Source organism: Vanessa cardui, chromosome 6 (genome assembly GCF_905220365.1).
Source record: "Vanessa cardui chromosome 6, ilVanCard2.1, whole genome shotgun sequence".
NCBI classification, from domain to species: domain Eukaryota; kingdom Metazoa; phylum Arthropoda; class Insecta; order Lepidoptera; family Nymphalidae; genus Vanessa; species Vanessa cardui.
In genome coordinates this window covers 603735-626915 of record NC_061128.1, presented here as the reverse complement: position 1 = coordinate 626915, position 23181 = coordinate 603735, and the positions used below count along the sequence as shown (strand labels likewise).

Genomic DNA, 23181 nt, shown 5'->3' with positions numbered 1-23181 from the left:
TTTACGACATCACATTGCAAACTTCTAAAATTATCAGTGTTTCTTTACTATATTGTTTATGTATTATATACATAAACCTTCCTCTTGAATCACACTATCAATTAAAAAAACTGCATCAAAATCCGTTGCGTAGATTTAAAGATATGAGGATATAGGGACAGAGAAAGCGACTTTGTTTTATGCTGTGTGGTAATGGAACTCCTACACTTACTACTACGACACCGGCTCCAAATATAACACCAACTATATGTAACTACGTTATATAATCGTAAATCGACTTTTAAGTAGTCTAATATATATATATATATATACATTTCATTTTACTTAGAGGACTCAAAAAATATGTTGTATACGCAATTATTTTTATTACTTTTTAGTGCATATTCATTTGTTTTAAAATAGTGTTTTGTTTGAAGTCGGTTTTTCTTTTTGTTAAATTTTTTTACAACATATAATAATTATAATGAAATGCTATAGTCGTTTTAACTGAAATAAAATATCGTTAAGTTAAAAAAAAAACAAGTCTTTCCAGGAAGTAGATGAATTTTATGATAAAATAAACAATCCACTTTCCTGAAACGATTATATTTCTTGCCTCGCCTTCATAATTATAATTACATTTTATATATAAGATGTTAAAAAATAATAAATGCCCTGTATCGTACCACCCATACGTCTGATATTCTACCGCCAAAAGTTGAAACGAGTATCGTTGTGTTACGATTTGAATGGTGAGTGAGCCATTTTAACACATCTTAGTTTTCAAGGTTGGTAGCATTGGCTATGTAAGGATTAGACATGAACTTTGGTAACCACTTACCACCAAGTGATTCATTAGCGCCTCCCTCTATCAGAAAAATATTAAAAAAAACATGAATATGTTTACATAATTGCATGTGTTTTATTTATTATTTTTTATTCTGTAGTTACCAAAACCATAAATAGACATAAAACTATATTATTTAACGATTTTTTGGTAAAATATTGGGTAACAATTTTAACTACATCTTCCAAAAAAAGTTGGATTCATTTGTTGAATCTTGTTTTTCATGTTTAAGGTAAAATAAAACTATTCGACGTAGCATAATATTCAGTTAATTATTAAATTGTAAAACTTCTTATAATTATTTTGTTATATATTTATTTAGATAAGTGTTACTATTTTATTAATAAATTATATTCAGAATATTAATAATGACTTTCTTTTTACATAAAATTGTTGAAGTGTTTTATTAAACATATCAGGGATCTTTTCTGTATTGATTTTTAATTGTTGTCTTATCCCCTTATCTACATTTATCATCTTATGTAATTGGAACACAACAACAAATTTCCCACAGCTGGGCTAAGGCTCCTCTCATTTTGAAGAGAAGGTTTCAAACATATGTATTCCACCACGCTGTTCCAATACAGGTTGGTGGAATACACATCTGGCAAAATTTCTATGAAATTAGACACATTCGGGTTTCCTCAAGATGTTTTCCTTCACCGAAGAGCTCGAGAGGAATTATAAGGGTGAATTTCAACAGGTCCAAGAAAATCTTCATTTCCGTGGATTTTTCATTCTGCAACTTTAGAATAAGAAAAAATAGTGTTTATTCAAGTTTTTGATAATATATGTATTCTTGCTTAATATCTAGCAGGTAGCTTAAAAAACTAACTAGATATACAAGATTAAAAATTTCGTGCCGCGGCGATGAAACATGGATGCACGGCAATGAAACATGTGTCCACGGCAATGAAAGAACTGTGCCACGGGAATGATAGAATCAATCCACGGTAATGAAAAAATCCAATAACACATGATATTTTTATATGTATTTAATACTTACCTGGGATGGACACATCCATGTCTCTGAGAGGGAAAGGCATACACATACACATGCACCTTTTTTACCCTCTTCTCAATAATCTTCTTGCATAGGAGTAAAATTAAACAAAATTTTAATAGAATCAAAGCAACACAATCATTTATTTTAAGTTCTTTCACACAAAAATTAACAGAACAGAAATTAACAAATAAAAATAAACTTTTCTAAAGTATGCAATAGGTATTGCTAACAATATATACTTAACACAACATAATTTTACAATTCGCGAATAAACTATTATTTATTATGATTAAATCAAGTCTGGACAAATCGTAGGGCCTACCTAATCACAGCCTTATTATCAACATAATATTTTTTACCTTTTCTCTATTAAATCTTATATTTAATACAGACTTACAGTATTGGATTCAACAAGATTACACCCTTTGTCTACGGTTCGTTTTTAGATATGATAGATATGTGTAGTGTAGCAAGAAAGATAAACCATACAAAAGGGTGTGAACTTGGTATGTTCATCGTTTTCCAATAAAGAAATCTTATTATAGAATACAATCAGCCTTTCTAATTAACACATACATCTAATTAACACTAACAGTATAGCACTGTTAACAGGAATATCAGCCTTTCAAATTCACTCGTCTCATTATTATTATCTATACTTCAATATTAACTTAGATCACAAAGATATATTTTTGCACATCACAAATCAAAATAGCCTATTCATCTTCTTTTTTTAAATACTCCTCTCGTAAAACAGGGTCGCTTCTTAATTTTTCACGTCGCTTTTGTTCGGCCAATCTTCTTCTTTCCTTTCTCTCCTCTTCCGATAGTTTCGGTTTAGGCATCTTGGTTTTCTAAAAATAAGCAACCCATTATTATGTTTATAATTAGACTCTAATATATGTGTGTGTGACTGTAAGTTTGTGCGTGTGTGTGTGAGTCTTTGTGCGTGCGTGAGTGTGTGCGCGATTGTGTGTGCGTATGTTTGAGTGTCTATTGTGTCCAAATGTATATAATTTCGTAAGGTTAACGTGGAGATATATTTTTGTAGTTGAATGTACACTACAGATTGTTTCTTTCCTTAACCATACCGTGGCGATGAAAACATAAGTCACGGAAATGAAACAACTGCTCATGGCAATGAAACTAAATTGTTTTAAAAGGCATGGCAATGAAATTTCGTTTCATCACCGTGTCTTTTTTTCATTGCCATAGCAAATTTTGGCCACTTAAACCATAGCAATGAGAGCACGGCGATGAAAATCAAGGCAAAAACATCAAGTAGCCAAAAATCTATTAATTATTCAGAGTAATTAACACGTCACAAATAAACATAAGACAAATGGCATTCTATCGAATGCCTAATCAAGAGGACAAACTTATTCAAATATAAGTTAGGTCTACCCACGGCGATGATAGAAAAAATGTCCAGTAACATAAAAATCGAATACTTACCTTTATGGCGCGAAAACGTAGGCACGTATGCACTTGCTTCCACGTGGAGCACCGAGCGAAACTATCATGCAACGTTTAGCGCACAGGGGTGGGGGACGCAAGTCCTTAGATAAAACAATATTCTTAAATATATTTAGGACACGGCGATGAAAGGTAGTTCTAGGACAAATGTATTTTTATTAACCATTCTTTGTATTGTTTAAATATATGAATAAATGTATTCCGTAACAATACTTTAACTGTTCACGTATCAATTAAAACTTGGTTTTAATATAAATAACCAATAGATTTTTATCAATGACGTATAATACACATCGAGGTAATGTGTGGACAAACACGGCAATGAAAGATTTCGAGGTGTAACTTTTTTTTTTGAGCTTCTATTAATCCTATTTAACTTCATATTTAGTGCTACACATAGATTACTATATCACCTAACCAGAAAAAAATGTTAGAACATTATAACCATGTTTTATAGTACCGATTTCATTGATGCCACGTAATTTTTGTTCCTGGGAAATTCACCCATAAACGTAAATTAAGCACATTAATATTCAGTGGTTGTCTGGGTTTGAACCCGCAATCATCGATTAAGATGCACGCGTTCTAGAACCACTGTGAAAATATACTGTGACAATATTTACAACCTTGAAATGACATAAATACCAATAGCTAATTAAGTGTATTATTTTAAGTAAATGTCTTTCAGAATAAGACACTAGACACAATGTACCAAAAAGGTCGAATTTTAAAATATATATGCATATTGTCATTTATAAACAAAATGCCATATCACAAGACAGTGGATGATACGACAAAATTCAAGGCAAACATGCGATAATTATGACGTCACGATATCAATGGATGTATATACGTCACTGGCAGCCATTTATTAGTCAGGTACAGCGGCGTTTACGCACCGGTTGTGTCGGTTATTTGGTCAAGGTCATTGATGTTAAATAAACAATTAAATAATAAATAAGAAAAATAGTGTTATAACTAAACTCAACATTTTTTTCAAATGTAAAGTAACATGCATAGCAATGGGATACCGAAGAAAACATATAGTTTTGTTTACGTTGATGGTTATGAACGTAATCGATCAGCCGGCGCCAGAAGTGAAAATCGAGCAAGGGACTTTGAGCGGTAAGATAAGCGCAGATGGAACTATTTTCGAGTACATCGGAATACCATACGCGTCGACCAACAGTAGCACGCGGTTTCAGGTATTTATTTGAATATTGTTTGAAATGTTCACAAACAAAAACATTCTTTTGTGTAATAAGTTTTGTTTTTATAAATAATCTCAATTTAATTACAGTTGATATTACGTTAATTCATTACTTTTGTTTTCTTGGAATACCAAACAAAAGTTCAATATTAAATAAATATAAATAATGACACAAGTAGATAAGTACGAAGATAATATTAATATTATAATTCGATTGTCTATATAGATAGTGTTCGAGATAAGTCTATATAAATATTGGTTGCTTATTGGATCAGCTGGGTCGTTTAGTAACGGAATGTCATCATTAAGTAAACAAGTATTTTGCAATGTACTAATTGTACTTTATTTTTATTTGCATTATAATTCTTATAACTAAAATAACAACAGCCAGTAAATTCCCACTGCTGGGCTAAAGGTCCCTCTGCCCTTGAGCAGAGGGTTTGGAACATATGACACCACGCTGTTCCAATGCGGGTTGGTGGAATACACATGTGGCAGAATTTCTATGAAATTTGTCACATGCAGGTTTCCTCACGATGTTTTCCTTTACCGCTAAGCACGAGATGAATTATAAAGACAAATTAAGCACATGAATCAGCGGCGCTTGCCTGGGTTTGAAACCGCAATCATCGGTTAAGATTCTCTCGCGTTCTGTTCATTGGGCCATCTCGACTCATTCTTATTATTATTTAATACCTTTTCTCCTATTTCAGGCGCCTGGTCCACCACCATCGTGGGATGGGGTGTATAAAGCTGTAGATGAAATTCATGTCTGCGCACAAAAATCTTTTATAGGCATCATCGGTTCTGAAGATTGTTTGAAAATAAATGTTTACGTACCAGCGATGCCAAAAACAAAGCCTCTGGCTGTCATGGTTTATATTCATGGAGGTGCATTTTATCTAGGAAGTGGGAGTAAGACTGTCTACGGACCGGGTTTCCTCACAAAGAAAGATGTTATTTTAGTCACATTCAATTATAGGCTTGGTGCTCTTGGATTTATTTGTCTTAATATCAAAGAAGCACCAGGAAACGCTGGTTTGAAAGATCAAATAGCAGCATTGAAATGGGTTCAGAAAAATATTGCGGCATTCGGAGGTGATCCTGATAATGTAACAGTGTTTGGTGAAAGTGCTGGAGGTACGTCAGTTTCACTGCTTTTAGCTAGTGAGGCTTCTACTGGATTATTTAAAAGAGCAATCGTTCAAAGTGGATCTTCATTATCTAATTGGGCGATAAATAGTAACCCCGTGTGGGTTGCTAGTCTCCTAGTCAAATCACTTGGATACAATACAGAAGATCCAAATGAGATATATAAAATACTATCTCAATTGAGCTACAAAGAGCTCACTGCGATTTCCGCAAAAAAACCAATCGGCTTATATTTTGATACTCAAATTCTACATCTACCGTGTATAGAAACTAATATCCCAGGAACCGAACCATTTTTAACAGATTCACCATACAACGTTTTCAAAAATAATCCTAAGGACGTAGAAGTGCTATACGGAACGACAAGCAAGGAAGGTTACTTTTTAGTGGCTATGGAAACAGAAGAATCTGTTAGAGAAAGGAACGGGCGTTATCTATTCGCATCTGATCTTACTTTTTCATCTGAACAAGAAGCGATGAAGGTCGCTGAGAAAATAAAAGAATTTTACTTCGGTAAAGATGACATCAGTTTACAGAAACACCTGAATGTAACAGATGTATACACACAGTTGTACTTTGAAATTCCAGTTATCTTCGAAACTGAATTTTTAGTAAACAGAATAAAATCAAGTGTGTATAACTACATTTTTAATTATTCTGGAGCAAGAAATTTTATGAAAACAAGGAGTGGTTACTCAGCCGAAGAAGGAGCCTGTCACGCAGATGATTTGTTTTACTTATTCGACGCATACCTGATACCTTTCAGAGTAAATGATAATGATTCTAGAATAATCGAATATATGACGAGTATGTGGACCAATTTTGCAAAATACGGGTAAGAATTAACATTTGAACGAAATAATTTTATTTTTAGTTTATATTATCTTAGCTTAGACATTAATGAATATAATTATTTTCGAAACCCGAACCTGATTCCTAAGTCATAGTTGATTATGATTTCGAAAATGGTTTAGAAATAGATCACGGTTGATGTTAAAAATTCAGATACTTGTTAAATTGTTATGCTTGAATTATTGATTCTAACAAAGAAAGACACCAATAAAAAATTAAATTAATATTATTTATTTCCTCATGATGATATTTTCTGTTTCAGTAATCCTACTCCAGATTCGAGTGATCTGCCAGTCAAATGGACACCGAGTACAAAAGATAATTTGAATTTCCTATACATTGATAGTGAGCTAAAAATGGGCCCGATGCCTAACCCTGAATCTTATCGGTTATGGAAAGATATCTATAACAAATATCACAAGACTGATATAGGATAACATTTTATGGAACAAATAAATTATGTATTTATTATAATATAAATTATTTTTAATGTTTCATAAAGTCCACGTAACAGCTTTTTTTCACCCAATATATACTGTCCACATAATCCACTAACCCGCATTGTAGAAAAGATAAAAATCTCACACCTTTAAATTTTGTTCATATTGGACCAATAAATGAAAATAAAGATTTATTTTTATTGTTAAATTATTATTTAAAATACTCAATACTAAGTTAATTAAATTATTGTTAGCTTCACCCAATAAAAACTGGCCACATTTTCCACAATTGGAGCAACATGGTGAAATGTGCTCCAAACTTTCTCCTCAAAGGGACAAGAGATCTTAGCCCAGCAGTGGGAAATTTTCAGGCTTTTAATGTAATAAAAACTATCCCTATGGGTTCTCAATTCATTATATTTATTTTTTCAAACAAATCATGCGACAGACCATTCGCAGACTCTATTTCTATATTTATGACCTGTATCAAGGACTCCTTTACAAAGAATACTAGCAATTATACTTATTCCTACGTGGTTGCGCAAATTTAAGTACAATCTCGATTCTATTACTCTTATAACCAAATAAGACTGCATACGAGATGTTTGAAAAAATACACTTGAGTGTAAAGGCCACTTACACAGTACAGGTACTGATGACTCAAAATTTTTATTTGGAATAAACATACTATATTATGCTGAGTCAAATCTTTTAATTTTCCAATCCAAGAACATGACAAATAACATTTAGTTTTAAATTAATTTTCGATCAAAGATTCCGATGAAATTTAATTAAAGGAATTTTGCCAAGCAAATATGGATATAAGAAAAAAATACAAGCAATTAGAATAAAAGGACAGAAGATTCATAAACATAAACATTTATCTCGCATCAAAGATTCCACTGATTGACAGGTAATTATATCGAGGGTTATATTTGATAAGTTTCTACGTTAATTTGACAAGTGACGTCTTTTGGGCCCCGAAGATTTGGCATGATATGAATTAAGTCTTAATAGATTAATCGACTTCTTCCAAAATATATGTAATAACAAAATAAATACGGATACGTAAGTCAGTCAAGTCATTCAGTCAGCGAGGACTTATTTAATGTGGTGGGTAGTTTTATTTTTTATTAAATTATTTTACAATTCAAATTCTGATTTACATGCAATATTTTAAAACTGTATTTTATGCATTTTTTTCTAATTATCTTGTTTCTTTGTATTCGTTTTACCATCTCGAGTCACGTAGTAAGATTAAATTTAGGTATTTCTATATAAATGCAAAGCTGGAACAAATTGCTAGTTTGCAGTTTACACACATTCACAAATTTCCTACAATAGCAACGTTATGAATATTACAAACGAGTCCACCTAAGTTGTTCGCACATTTACAGGATCACACTAAATTTAGAATCATGCATAAACTTGAACGTAATTTCGTATATAATTTATAGAACATTTTAGATACTACTGACAGTTTGAGCTATAACGTTAATTAATTTTTATATCTTAAGGAAAGTTGGTGATAGATTGATGGTAGCACTTTATGCAAGATTGTCTATGTAGATACCACTCACTCACCTTACATATTCTACTGTCAATCAGCAATACCATGACTCAAAACTCATCATTACCGTCCTAGATTTTTTGTTTGAAGGGTGACTTAATGGACTACATGAACAAGGCTTACAAAATCTTATTTACAAAGGTTGGTAGTCTTATTATTTACCTGTCTACTTACCATTAGATGATCTACTGTATGATAACCGGTTTTATAAATAGAAAGGAAAAAAAACCTCTTATTTATATTACGAGTATGACGGCGAGAAAGATATAGTTAATTAAGGTAACATCTAAAATAGTGGCCCATAATATGACTAACGCGATCATAGATGATCTTACCGAATAACAGCTGGAATAGCCTAAGAATATGAAAGTACAAAAAGCACTTACATAAACTCACCTTCACGAGAGAAATCTTCAAACAAAAATATTCATTGTAGAAGCGTGATGGAGACTCGAGCGATCTTTTCTTTACTTAATGCTAGCCGTGAATTAAATCTACTTATGAACAATCAAACAAAAGTTAAATTTAATACTTGGGGTATCTAATTTCTCATTCTCATTCTCATTTTCTCATTCTGAGAATATGCGTAATGTTGCTATTTAAAAACAAATTGTCATAGAGTCTATTCCAATCGAAGAAGAAATAAAGATAAAAATCCTTAGATTTGCGTGTACGACGCGATTACCTCAGCTATATTGTGCAATGTTGACAATTCTTCATCAATATATGTTTATTTATAATACAACACTGATCCATTTTACTTTCGTAAAAACGCTATTTTTTCACAAATCCCTAATGAATATCATTGATTAGTAATTAAGAAATATCAAAGCATTAAAATTGAATATAAAAGAAGCGTTAAAACAAGAGTCCCGCAGTAATGAGATAAAAAAGACAAACAGTTGAATCCTCTTCACGGAAACAGGAATTAATCGTCGGATTCGTTTAATAAACAGTTATGCAAAACACAGCGCTGAGTCTATTAAGTATTCATCTACGAACTATGCGAAATAAACTTGCATTTTGAATAGACGAATTAAATATTCCCTCAGTTCTGAACATGTCTCGGTGGGGATTTGAGGATAAATATTTACATTTTTGATTCAAAACGAAACACGGTGCTAGGTTTTTCTATACAAATTTCAGACCAAAAAGTTAATAGAATCTAAATAGGTTAATTATTTTTTTCTTTTTGTAAGTATGTATACTTGGTGGTAAGTCTTTGTGCAAGCCCGCCTGGGTAAGTCTCACTCAGTCATCAGATATTCTACCGCTAAACAACAGTACGCAGTATTGTTGTGTTCCGGTTCGAAGGGTGAGTGAGCCAATGTAACTACAGGGACAAGGGACATAGCATCTTAGTTCCCAAGGTTCGTGGCGCATTGACGATGTAAGGAATAGTTAATATTTCTTACAGCGTTATTGTCTATTGGTGATGGTGACCACTTACCATCAGTTGGCTCATATGCTCGTCCACCTATTCCATAAAAAAATGTGTTAAGTAAGTACTTTGTTTTGTTTTACATCGTGACAGAAAGAACGTAAGTCCGACTTGCATTCGACCGTTTGTTTTTGGAATTTTGAAATATCTGTCCCTGTCCAAGTTACAAGTAATCTTTTAGGTCGAAGTTGCAGAGTAAGCAGCAGAAATTGACAGGCAAAAAAAGCGTTATGAAATGAAGGGATGTCCTCATCTCTTTTTTCTCCTCTTCATTATTTTCCCAGCATTACTTAAACTTGTGTTTGTTATTGTTTTAATCAACAAGGGATTTTTAATATCAATTTTACTCCTTGTCAATTAATCAAATAATATAATTATGTTATTTAATTAAATCTCACACGTCGTTAATTAATTTCATCGTGTCGTAATATCATCTGTTATTTGATACAGAATATATAGCGAAAACAAGTTCGTTCTAATAATTGTCTCGCGATTCGTCTCTTTATATACAATAAGTTGTTATTTTATTTGGACGAGAGTTAATGAATACTGTTTTAAGATCAATAACATCGTTAATTTCATTTCAAAGTAATCTTTCAAATATATCTAAATTCTGGAGAAATACTGACGATGACATTTCCCTGTATACCGTTAAAGATATTATTTTAATTAAAATGGGAATTCTCCCAATAAAAAAAATTGCCAAGAAAAACCGAGTTCAAACAAAACACTATTTCAAAACAAATTAATATACACTAAAAATTAAAAAAATAATTACGTATTCAAAATATTTCTTAAAGTTCTCCTGAGTGAAATGAAATGAATTAGACTAATTAAAAGTCAATTTAAGATTATATAGTGTAGTTGCAATTATTGTTATATTTCGAGCCGGTGTCAGCCACGGGCACGCTCCTCACCAATCAAAAGAAATACGCGATACGAGTCCCTTGATTGACACAGTATATTGTCATATAAAAGGTAATTTGTAAAAAACATATTTCTTAAAGTATTCACGTCTAATTTTTTGCTAGATATATTGTAGGGTTTTCTTGGCTGACACCGACTCCAATTTAAACAATAATTGTAACTATATTATTTAATTAAAAAGCAAAACAAATTTAAGAATGCGTCAAAAATCAATAAAAACCTGTAACCATTATGACGTCACGATATACATATTTCGCGAATAAACGTCACGAGTGAGTGACCGGCGGCCGTTCGTTAGTCAGGCATCGCGGCGTGTACGCATTGGTTGTGTCGGTTCTGTGGTCAAGGTCATCCAGTAAACACACTTATTTATATCGATTGACCAAAGAACACGACTAAATATTTGTTTCTAATCCAATTTAATATGAAATACAATGGGGTACCGGAGGAAATATATAGTTCTGTTTACGTTAGTGGTTATGAACGTAATCGATCAGCCGGCGCCAGAAGTGAAGATCGCGCAAGGGACTTTGAGCGGTAAGATCAGCGCAGATGGAACTATTTTCGAGTACATCGGAATACCTTACGCGTCGACCAACAGTAGCACGCGGTTTCAGGTATGTGTTTAAGTTTTGTTTGAAATGTTTGTAAACAAAAACATTCTAATGTTTGTCAATATATTATATAGCCCATTAACAGTTTTTTGTTGCTACATAGGACTCTTTGTAAATAGACTATTATTTATCATTCTAAAGTACTGGGATCCAAATAACCTGCGGACTTTAATTGACGATACTCTACTGACTCGTAACGTGCTCATTTTGTGCGCAAATATACGTACTTAAATCTTGCTAGTTACAATATACATATAATTATAGACTATAGTCAACACGCAACGCATTGCCTTTTTGTAAAATATATCAGTAGAATGTAATGAACAATAACTCTTTTTAGATATTGTAGAGTGTTGACTAATCTTGAAAATGTCCAATTAATCCTTTTTTAAAAAAACAATATTCCATTATATTTTGAACAAATATAGCTCTTACTAATACGGTTATAAGCGATTGTAAATTTTTTCTTTTATAGTAATCCTATAAGTATGTTTATATGTGAGCCATATTAGCGTGGCTAAATAACCTGGAATATGTCAAACTCGAAAGCTTATTTAAATGAGACAAACACAAATACACACACAATCACACATACACACACACACTCGCGCGCGCGCACACACACACGCATACGCACATACACACACAGAGAGAGACACAAAATAATTGTATATTGTATTACTTTACTTTAACCCTATGAGCATGTTATGTTTGACCTTATTCTTTGTTTGTTTCTTTTGTTTTCTTATATTTTACTTATGTTAAATGTCCGATGAGTTAGCACTGATTTCTAAAATACAGTTTAATCTACTTTAGACATCAGGGATCCAAAAGTGTACAATCATTGTAGTAAGATATAAATGAATAAATAAAATAAAATGAAATAACATAAATAAAAATAAAATATGTATCTATGTCTGTGTATCTGTTTCACTTTCAAGGCCACACCACTAAACCAAATTTTATGAAACAGTATGAAATCTTGAATTTAATACGAATAATATTTTATACCTGATAATTGACGAAGCCGTAGGCGAAAAGGCCAGGTGCCTTTTATGTTATTATTGATTGTCTAAGTTTTATAATTTATAAACTATCAGTCTTAACTAGCATCTTATAAAAAGCAACCTTTCGTGGAATCTGTTCTACTGGGTAAGAAAAAAGTTTTGTTGCTATTAAATTTCAAAAGGCGTAAAGCGGCAGGCAATCGTTTGCTTGGAAAACATTTAAAATCGTAAAAGATATCGTTAGTTTTTGAAAGGTTGTATGTATTAAGAAGTCAAAACTCTGTATAGTTCGTGTACACATATATACAATAAGCAGCTGTTTTGAAATCTGCTTCTTTAATTTGTTGGTTTGAACTTATTTGTAATTATTTTGCTTCGTTACTTGTCTAGATTGAAATTTTTAACATCGCTAAAAATATCTTTTAGTATACTATTTAAGTAGCAAAATTATCTAGTGGCAAGAAATTGATAAATTGTTTAATATTGACATATACGGTCAGTCCAATCATAATTGTATAAACAAACACAATATAAATTAAACATGTATTCTGTGGTCACATTTGCTTGAATATAAATGACGATTTGTACCATAAGAGTGTGTAGAAATAAAAAAGTCGTATAATAATTTCAAAAATAATAATCATTAATAAATTAACCGAGAAGTCATTATTTTTTTTATGGAATGGGTTGGCGGACGAGCATTTGGGCCACCTGATAGTACGTGGTCACCATCACCCAGACAATGACGCTGTAAGAAATATTTACTTTTCCTTACATCGTCAATGCGCCGCCAACCTTGGGAAATAAGATGCTATGTCCCTTGTGCCTGTAGTTACACTGACTCACTCACTCTTCAAACCGGAACACAACAATACAGCGTACAGTTATTTAGCGGTAAAATATCTGCTAAGTGGGTGGTACCTACCTAGGCGGGCTTGTACAAAGCCCTACCACAAAGTAGTAATTAATTCAAGTTTTACTTATTTAAGTATTAATCTATTCCCAGAAATTAAGTCACTTCGCGTCATGTTTACAGTTTTAAGAGGATATATGAAAACAAACAATAACATAGTTATTTGGACTCAGTACTAATTTTGTTAAAAGTCATGTCATTTAAAACATATGTTAAAAATGTTGTTAATCTCTTGTTTCAGCCTCCTGGTCCACCGCCATCGTGGGAAGGAGTATATAAGGCTGTAGACGAAATTCATGTCTGCGCACAAAAATCTTTTATAGGCATTATCGGCAGTGAAGATTGTTTGAAAATAAATGTTTACGTACCAGCGATGCCAAAAACAAAGCCCCTGACTGTTATGGTTTATATTCATGGAGGTGCATTTTACCTAGGAAGTGGGAGCAAGACTCTCCACGGACCAGGTTTCCTTGCAAAGAAAGATGTTATTTTAGTCACATTCAACTATAGACTTGGTGCTCTTGGATTTATTTGCCTTAATATAAAAGAAGCGCCGGGAAACGCTGGATTGAAGGATCAAATAGCGGCATTGAAATGGGTTCAGAAAAATATTGCAGCATTTGGAGGCGATCCGGATAACGTAACAGTGTTTGGTGAAAGTGCCGGAGGTACTTCAGTGTCACTACTATTAGCTAGTGAGGCTTCTACCGGGTTATTTAAAAGAGCAATCGTTCAAAGTGGATCATCATTATCTAATTGGGTTATAAACAGAAACCCCGTGTGGGTTGCTAGTCTTCTAGTCAAATCTCTTGGATATAACACAGAAGATCCAAATGAAATATACAAAATACTATCTCAATTGAGCTACAAAGAGCTTACTGAGATTACCGTAAAAAAACCAATCGGCTTATATTTTGATACTCAAATGCTACACTTACCATGTATTGAATCTAATATCCCAGAAACAGAACCAGTTTTAACAGATCTACCATACAACGTTTTGAAAAGTAAGCCTAAGGATCCAGTTCGCTCGATACGTCTTAGTAGTGCAGTCGTGGTTTTTGTTGTTGTTTACTAATTGCGATCGTAATTCTAAGAAAGACGCGCTCGGTCTTATCTAAGATTACGGCCGCCGGCCGTAAGGTGCGTTACTATGGAAAGCGATAACATTATTTATACCGATTCTAATAGCGTAAACGCATCGAGAGAACAAATACAATTACAGGAGAATGAAATATATATGGAGGAGGAATTAGAAGATTATAGTTTAGAAAATGCAAACAGACCAACAAAGCGAATGAGAGAATTAGACACTAATAATAAATGGACAACTGTTACCAAAAAAGGAAAAAGGATGATAAGAAGGAATATGTGGGACAGCAAAGAAAGTCTGGAAGAACATTTAACAGAAATTTGTGTGTATTCGAAAGACAAAATGCCTAAACAATTTCAATTAGCGAAAATACTCAAAAAAGAAAATATATTAAATATATCTCGAATAAAATATTTAAACCCGTATAAAGTTTTAATTGTATTTGAAGAAGAACACAGTGCAACAAAACTATTGTCATGCAATGCCTTCATAGAAAGAGGATGGAGAATGCACAATAGACATGAAGTAGGGATATCGTACGGGGTTATTAAGAATGTGGAAACTGAGTTAAGCGAAGAAGATATCAAACAAAATATCACTTGTGACAGGGATTTACTATCTGTAAAACGATTAATGCGCAGAAATAATGAATCGGACTGGTTAACGAGTGAAGCAGTTCGATTAGGGTTTAAAGGTTCATCTTTACCCCCATATATATATGTATATGATATAAAGATTAAGATTGAACCATATATATTTCCCGTCACACAATGCTCGAAATGTTGGCGTTATGGTCATAATAAAAAAACTTGCCCTAGTACTAAAGTGGTATGCCCTAAGTGTAGATCTAACCATGATAATTGTGATTCACTAAATTTTAAGTGTGTTAATTGTTCAGGACCCCATTTATCTTTGAGCAGGGATTGTCCTATATTTAAAAAGGAAAGAAAATTACGAGAAATTATGGCTGAATTTAATTGTACGTATAAAAAGGCTTTGGAAATGTACGTCCCGCCATCCTTACCAGCAAAGAATGAAAATTATACATGTGAAGAAATTCAAATGAAAGATATTCCTTACGCTCCACCTGATCAATTAACCTATGCCGGGGCCGTAAAATCTACGAAACATATCCAGACACCTAATACCACACCAAAACATACTAAAAAATCAAGCCACAAAAGTACTACTAATAAAAAAATTACAAATGATGAAACGCTTAATTGGGAAGCTTTATCTCAGACTGAATCTATCACGGAAGAAATTAAAGAAGAGAACAGTAACAAAGAAGATAAAGTTAAAAAAGGGATATTTTTTGATTTACTAGAAAAGCTTGCAAATATTATTTTTATGAAAAAACTTACAGCGATTAAGAAGATAGAACAGATTATAGTAATCTTATTGGAGTGGTTTATGAGTGTGATCCAACGCAAATTCGATTTTATTTCTCCATTTGCACATCTCTTTAACAGTGGACAGTGAAGGCATATTGAATAGAATTAATATTATGCAATGGAACGCACAGAGTATAAAGGGAAAGATAGGTGCAGTCCGTCAGTTGTTAGTGCAAGAGAAAATTCATATTGCTGCCGTATGTGAAACATGGTTAGACTCAGAAACAAATCTTACTATTGGTGAATATAATATTTATCGAAAGGATAGACAAGATAGTTATGGAGGCGTAGCAGTTCTGGCTCACCGGTCTGTTAAAACTCAAAGGATAAACTTAAATTCTAGGCCCAATTTAGGCATTGAAATAATTTTTGTTAAAATTTTTAATTGTTCACATATTCAGAATGTAATTGTAGTGTACTGCCCTTCATCGGTGAGAACTAGTCAGAGTGATTGGGATCATTTATTTTCTTTAGTTGATAAAAACACACTTATTTTGGGAGATTTTAATGGACATCATACAAATTGGTCTAATAGGATAGATCCAAGAGGTATTCAAATCTATAACGCTTTATTAGATAGTAATTTTGTAACTTTAAATGATTCAACACCAACCCGTGTAAGACTAGTTAACGGTATTCTACAAGAATCTTCTCCGGATATATCAATAGCGTCATCGGACGTGTCTGTAAAATTTAATTGGAAAGTTACTAATGAGACATTAGGAAGTGATCACCTTATTATTAAATTGACAACTTCAATTCACTCTATACTTAAGCCGCTTAAAAAAAGGAATTATAAAAAAGCTAATTGGACATCTTATCGAGAATACCTTGAACGCATATTCTCCGACTTAAGATTGCCAGAAAACCCTCAACAGGCTTACGACTTTTTTATATCATGTCTAAATAAAGCAGCTGATATATATATTCCGGTTAGTTATATAAATCAAAATCCAACATTTACTTTCACGCCGAAACCATATTGGAATAGTGAATTATCAAAATTAGTTGCAGAACGTCGGCTGGCTCTTATTAACTTTAGAAAAAACCCTACACCAAATAACCTCGGTATATTACAAAATAAAATATCTGAATTGCAAAAAATAATTCGAAAAGCTGATTCTAAATGTTGGCAAAAATATTGTTCGTCGTTAAATCAATCTTCTTCTTCAACTGAGTTATGGCAACGTATGCGTTGGATTAGAGGGTATAGAACTACTAAGTCTTATATCAATGAACAACTTACTCACGATGTTTTAAAATCTTTAAGCCCCGATTATGTTCTGCCACCCAAGCCCTATTTTAATATTCTCAATAGCAGTCTGGAAACTCCTATCCTTATGCAAGAGATTTCATTGGCTATTAAATCGACCGACACAGCCCCTGGATGTGATGGTATATCATATTCAATGTTAAAAAATTTACCAGAAAAAGGACAACTCATTTTGTGCTATTTATATAATCAATTCTTTTCACTAAATATAGTCCCTCATCAGTGGCGTAACATAGATATCGTCCTTATACCAAAACCAGGAAGAGACTTGCAGCTTACTTCTTCGATCCGCCCTATATCCTTGATATCTTGTTTGTGCAAAATTTTCCATTCCATCCTTAACAAACGATTAGAATGGTATTTCGAAAAAAATCGTTTATTCTCTAATGATACGATAGGTTTCCGAAAGACAAAATCTTGCTACGATAATTTAAGTACCCTAATTACTCATATTCAGACCGGTTTTGCTAGACAGGATTCTACGGTTGCGTGTTTTATCGATATAAATAACGCATACAACAATGTGAACATTTCAGTACTTTTAAAAATTCTCCATAAATTTGGTGTAGGTCTTAAAATTTGCAACTACCTCTGGAACTTTCTTAGCAACCGTTGGCTTAATATTCGTGGTAAAGACTATAATTCTGGAAGATCTACTTGTTTAGGTCTGGCACAAGGTGATCCTTTATCACCCCTATTATTTAATATAGCTACGATTCACGTATTTTGTGAAGCATATCCTGATTCTATTAACATCTCCCAGTTCGCTGATGATTATGTGATATATGCTTCAAACAAAAACATTAGTTATATACAAATACAACTACAAAAAGCTTTAGATATATTTAATGAACAAATTAGTAAATTAGGTCTTCATATTTCTTCAAAAAAGACTAGGGTCTGTTTATTTTCGAAAGGTAGAAAACAAAATGAAATATTATTAAAAGTGGATAATTCTGTATTACAATATGTCGAATCAATAAAATATCTTGGGATGTGGTTGGATCGCTCATTACGGTGGGGTAAACATATAAATGAAATTGTACAAAAAGTTTCAAAATGTCTTAATGTTTTTAAAGTATTAGCCGGTTCGGGTTGGGGCGTTCACCCTAAACACTTAAGACGTTTGTACATTTCGTTAATACGCAGTAGAATTGACTACGCTTGCTTTTTATATGCCAATGCTGCTAAGAGAAACCTTAAAAAATTAGACACGATACAAAATCATGCAATGAGAATTATAGGGGGCTTTATTAAAACTACTCCTATCCACGTCATGGAGAGTGAACTTTGTTTGCAACCATTATTTATCCGTAGGCGATACTTAGCAGGAAAATTTTGGCTCAAATCAAGATCCTTAGAAAACAATAAGGTTATAGAGCTACTTTGTAACATTACTAACTCAAATGAAACTCTTAGCTATTGGGTAAATAAACGAAAACCCTTACTGATTACAATCCATGCTGAATTACAATCGATCCCTGTTCAACGTAGTAAACAGCTAGACATGTTCTCTTTAAAAACTTGGGTTAGCAGTATTGAAGTAAATAACGTTGTTAGATGTAACCTTTTGCCTTTAAAAAATCCAAAAAATAAATATAGTTTAACAGATATTAGAAGTGTAGTTACCCAATTTATTGACAATACATACAAAAACCATTATCAAATATTTACAGACGGATCAAAAGAGATAAGTACTTCCGGTGGAGCGTTGTATGATGCACAAACTAAAAACTATGCGAAATTTCAACTCAGCAAATACCATTGTATAATGTTCATTGAATTACAAGCAATTTCGGAGGCATTGTCATATATTGATTCTATTGAATCTCAAAATTTTGTAATTTTAACAGACTCTAAAAGTGCTCTTCAACATTTACATAAATGCACTACCAGTTATCGAGGTACTTCAATAGCATATACTATCCTAGACCAAATTCAAAAGTTAAATAAGACTGCAAAATCTGTTTTTCTTCAGTGGATACCATCACATATTGGAATAACTGGCAATGAGATAGTGGACCATCTTGCAAAACAGGCCAATGTGGATGGTATACCAATATCAGTGGACCCATATTTCTCTGATGTTATTTGGATGCATAAAGAAAAATGTATGTACTTATGGAGAGAATATTTTGATGAACGCTCAAGAGAAAAAGGCATATGGTATAGAACAATGCAGCCGCAACCTTGGAATAAACCCTGGATAGATAAATGTGACCTTAGTCGCCAAGACCTTATTACGGCTTTAAGACTTCGTTCCGGACACCTTCCATTAAACTCATTTGCATACTTAATGAAAAAAGTAACAACCGCCAATTGCACCGAATGTGGTGTAATTGAAGATATCTACCATATTTTACTGGAATGTGTTCGGAGTGAGTCACTTAGACATGATATTTATTCGAATATTAAAAGCAGACTAACTATTGTGGATTGTATAAGTTTTTTGGCATTTCCTGGGAGCAAAGAAGCAAAATTATTATACAAATTATGTAACAAATGTTTAAGTTTAAGGAAATAAAAAAGTAAAAAATTGTAATATAACTAACAGAGCGACATAGTCACAAATGGTGACTAAGCTCTTAAAATAAATAAATTAAAAAAAAAAAAAAAAAAAAAGCCTAAGGATATAGAAGTAATTTACGGAACTACAAGTAAGGAAGGTTACTTTTTAGTGGCTATGGAAACAGAAGAATCTGTTAGAGAAAGGAATGGGCGTTATCTATTCGCCTCTGATCTTACTTTTTCATCTGAACTCGAAGCCATGAAGGTCGCTGAGAAAGTCAAAGAATTTTACTTCGGTAAAGATGACATCAGCTTAAAGAAACACCTGAACATAACAGATCTATACACACAATTGTATTTTGAAATTCCAGTTATTTTTGAAACTGAGTTTTTAGTTAATAAAGTCGAATCAAAGGTGTATAATTATATTTTTAATTATTCTGGGGCAAGAAGTTTTATGAAAAAAAGGAGCGGTTATTCAGATCAAGTAGGAGCTTGTCATGCAGATGATATATTTTACTTATTCGACGGATACTTGATACCTTTCAAGGTCAATGATGATGATTCTAGAATTATAGAATATATGACGAGCATGTGGACCGACTTTGCCAAATATGGGTGAGTTTTCAATCGTAAATTGAAGTATACTCTAGTTCTATCTTATTAATAAAAATGTTATGGCGTAGATGGACACATTTCTTTCTGTACTTATTTGGTAAGTCAAATAGTTCCAAAGTGATTATAAAATCAATCATTTGATGCTATATTAAACAATCAGCTACTTGATAAATTAAAGTTCTTAATAACTTAGTAGTTCTCCTTTACATTGTTATCAAGCTGGTTAATATAATGATGCTGATATTTTGTTGTTTCAGAAATCCTACTCCAGATTCAAGTGATCTGCCAGTAAAATGGACGCCAAGTACAAAAGATAATTTGAATTTCCTATACATTGATAGTGAGCTGAAAATGGGCCCGATGCCCAACCCTGAATCTTATTATTTATGGAAGGAAATCTACAACAACTTTTACAAGACTGATGTAGTATAATCTTTTATAGAAAAACAAATGTATTTATTATTAACATTAGTTATTATTGACGACGAAACCACCTAACAGATGTAAGAACTTTTTAAATATGAACTAAACAATGAACAAAATTTTACTTGTAAATTTGATTTGTCACTCGAGCTAAGAAATAATTTACTGATTAAAAAATTAAGAATTGTGTATTTCAATGTTAAATAATAATTCTAAATGCTCAATTCCAATTTAAGCTTTTGGGTGCAACTTATTCCCAATAAATAATAAAATTGTTTGTTTTTTTTTTGCATGAGTTTTCATTGTCTTTGTCAGTATATAATTTCGTTTCTCCAATTTTGGTATTCGAAGTTTAATTTAATTTTAAAAAAGTAAGTATCTTTAGGTATAAAACATTAACGCTTTTTATTTTTGTGAATCAGAGGTTGATATCCTTAACCCTATAACATAGATTTTTAAATTAATATATTTTTTTAAGTAAAACGTAAAATCGTTAAAAGCATAACAGGCAAATATTAATCTAAGAGAAAATGTCAATTTAACAATTATGGAGAGTAAGTAATTCGAGCTCCCAAAAAATGGCCTCAGACGGGCGACGATGGAGCGTGCGCCTACGCAGTGCTAATTTTGCTGCTATTTTTATCCCTACTCTTTAATAGAGATTTTCTGTTTAGCGTTTCTTGAATAATATTCTTGAATAAATTTTATCTAAAACTTAGATAATATTTTTATAAAATATTTGACCGGAAGTGTGTAAAGTTCAATTGTTTCCAAACTATACTATAAATCAAATCATAGTCAGGAGATGCCAGAGCTATTATATTGAATCTAAATTAGTTCATAATTATTCATTTGTATTTTAATTTTTGAACTTTTACTTTTTCTTTTAGTCCTGAAATGTCATTAACTTCTCGTAAATGATATTTCAGGACTTCTTCGTATAACTAAGGAGAATATATTGTGGCTTAAGGTCTCAGTAAAAGGTCAAATTGTAAATCGATAAAGATTATGGTTGCGTGTTGCTTTTCAATAAAAACATAATCGCAATTAAATGAGACATAGCCAATGTCAGCGCGATTCATATTTTTAAGTACAGAACAACCATCCTTAGACATAACAATCTTATCTTCACCGTTACCCTAATACCCTTTGTAGGTATATTCTCTATATTTCGAAAATTTTACAAGAATTAAAGTAATAATAATAAATTTACAAAGCTTCTAACAACACCTCCGCGTTCACTTCAAAAGATAACGGTCGTTCTAAGCGTTATTTATTGTAAACTTCATGAAAATTACTGTTAAAATAATTAATTTAAAACTGCCCTTTTGAAGTTTCGTTTCATTCCAGTAATTAATTAATTTTTGTTATAATTATATGCAGTAGATATGAAAAAACTTGTTAATGAATTTGGATTAAATTATTGCAAATTTATATTCTTATTTATTAATGATATATTGAATTTATACAAAGTTATATATAAATTAACTTCATTAGTTCTTATGTATCTTGTGTTTATGAATCATTTTATGAAAAAAAAGTTTCTACAAAAAAAAACAAACTGAATAATATAAGAAAATGAAAGTGTTCAAAGGCGGCTCATGGTAAAAATAGTTCTGCTTTGGATGGTGAGTGCATTAATACAGGTAAATTTTTACGATGGTATTGCATTGTCGATGTATGGATGGTTAATATTATCTTACAGTGCCAATATTGGTTCTATGCGAAATATTAACTGGCTCATACATCCTCCAAAGTGGAACAACTTTCCTTAGTATTGCTATTTTGCAGTAGAATATAATATGGTGAGTGTGTAGTATTAGCTACCAAGTACTACGGCCTTATTACTTTAATCAATCAAACTGCACAACACTTTTCACTAATACACTTTACTGTTCGACGTTAGAATTTTAATTATAACTGAAAACACTTACTTCTTTTATAATATACAGAACACCTTTTCTTTTCGTATCTAGAAAAGCTATTATATATTCTACAAAAACCTTCCACTCAAATCACTCTATCTATTAAAAAAAGCGCACAGACGCAGACAGTGATATGCGACTTTGTTTTATACAATATAATGATTATATAGAATGAAAAATCAAGTTTATATTCACTTCAACTACAATAGCAGAATTGAATTAATAGTTCCGGTAAGATCACTTCAACATTCTTAAATTCATTGATCCAATCGCCTTCTGTCGACTTATAAAAATCAAATTGTCAAAAATCCTCATCGTAACAATTTTTAATTTGTTGTATAGACAGACATAAATTTATACCACATCAATTTTTCAAACTCTCACTGAATGTACAATGAAATTGAGTGTCGCATAAATTAACCAGGCACATTAACCAACCAATACCGGAAACATCTGTAACCATTTGCAAAACATTATTACTGTCAGAGCAAAATCGTTGTAATTATGTTGTAG

General features: G+C 32.1%; 2 protein-coding genes across 2 annotated transcripts; both read left to right on the top strand.

Annotated features, from left to right (window-relative positions):
- The first annotated feature begins 4174 nt into the window (after positions 1-4174).
- Positions 4175-7663, top strand: LOC124530334 (esterase FE4-like). Its single transcript, XM_047104467.1, has 3 exons — positions 4175-4513; positions 5232-6505; positions 6785-7663. Exons 1-3 carry the CDS (start codon positions 4331-4333, stop codon positions 6957-6959), a joined length of 1632 nt encoding a protein of 543 aa, XP_046960423.1. The 5' UTR covers positions 4175-4330; the 3' UTR covers positions 6960-7663.
- Positions 7664-11189: 3526 nt separating this feature from the next.
- Positions 11190-21029, top strand: LOC124530503 (bile salt-activated lipase-like). Its single transcript, XM_047104688.1, has 4 exons — positions 11190-11517; positions 13676-14452; positions 19824-20320; positions 20578-21029. Exons 1-4 carry the CDS (start codon positions 11335-11337, stop codon positions 20750-20752), a joined length of 1632 nt encoding a protein of 543 aa, XP_046960644.1. The 5' UTR covers positions 11190-11334; the 3' UTR covers positions 20753-21029.
- The last annotated feature ends 2152 nt before the right edge of the window (positions 21030-23181 follow it).

Bases quoted from the DNA above. Each gene is read 5' to 3' on its own strand.
- LOC124530334 (XM_047104467.1), top strand. From the start codon at position 4,331: ATGGGATACCGAAGAAAACATATAGTTTTGTTTACGTTGATGGTTATG. The intron at 4,514-5,231 runs GTATTTATTTGA...CTCCTATTTCAG, and splicing joins ACAGTAGCACGCGGTTTCAG to GCGCCTGGTCCACCACCATC. The intron at 6,506-6,784 runs GTAAGAATTAAC...TTTCTGTTTCAG, and splicing joins ACCAATTTTGCAAAATACGG to TAATCCTACTCCAGATTCGA.
- LOC124530503 (XM_047104688.1), top strand. From the start codon at position 11,335: ATGGGGTACCGGAGGAAATATATAGTTCTGTTTACGTTAGTGGTTATG. The intron at 11,518-13,675 runs GTATGTGTTTAA...CTCTTGTTTCAG, and splicing joins ACAGTAGCACGCGGTTTCAG to CCTCCTGGTCCACCGCCATC. The intron at 20,321-20,577 runs GTGAGTTTTCAA...TTGTTGTTTCAG, and splicing joins ACCGACTTTGCCAAATATGG to AAATCCTACTCCAGATTCAA.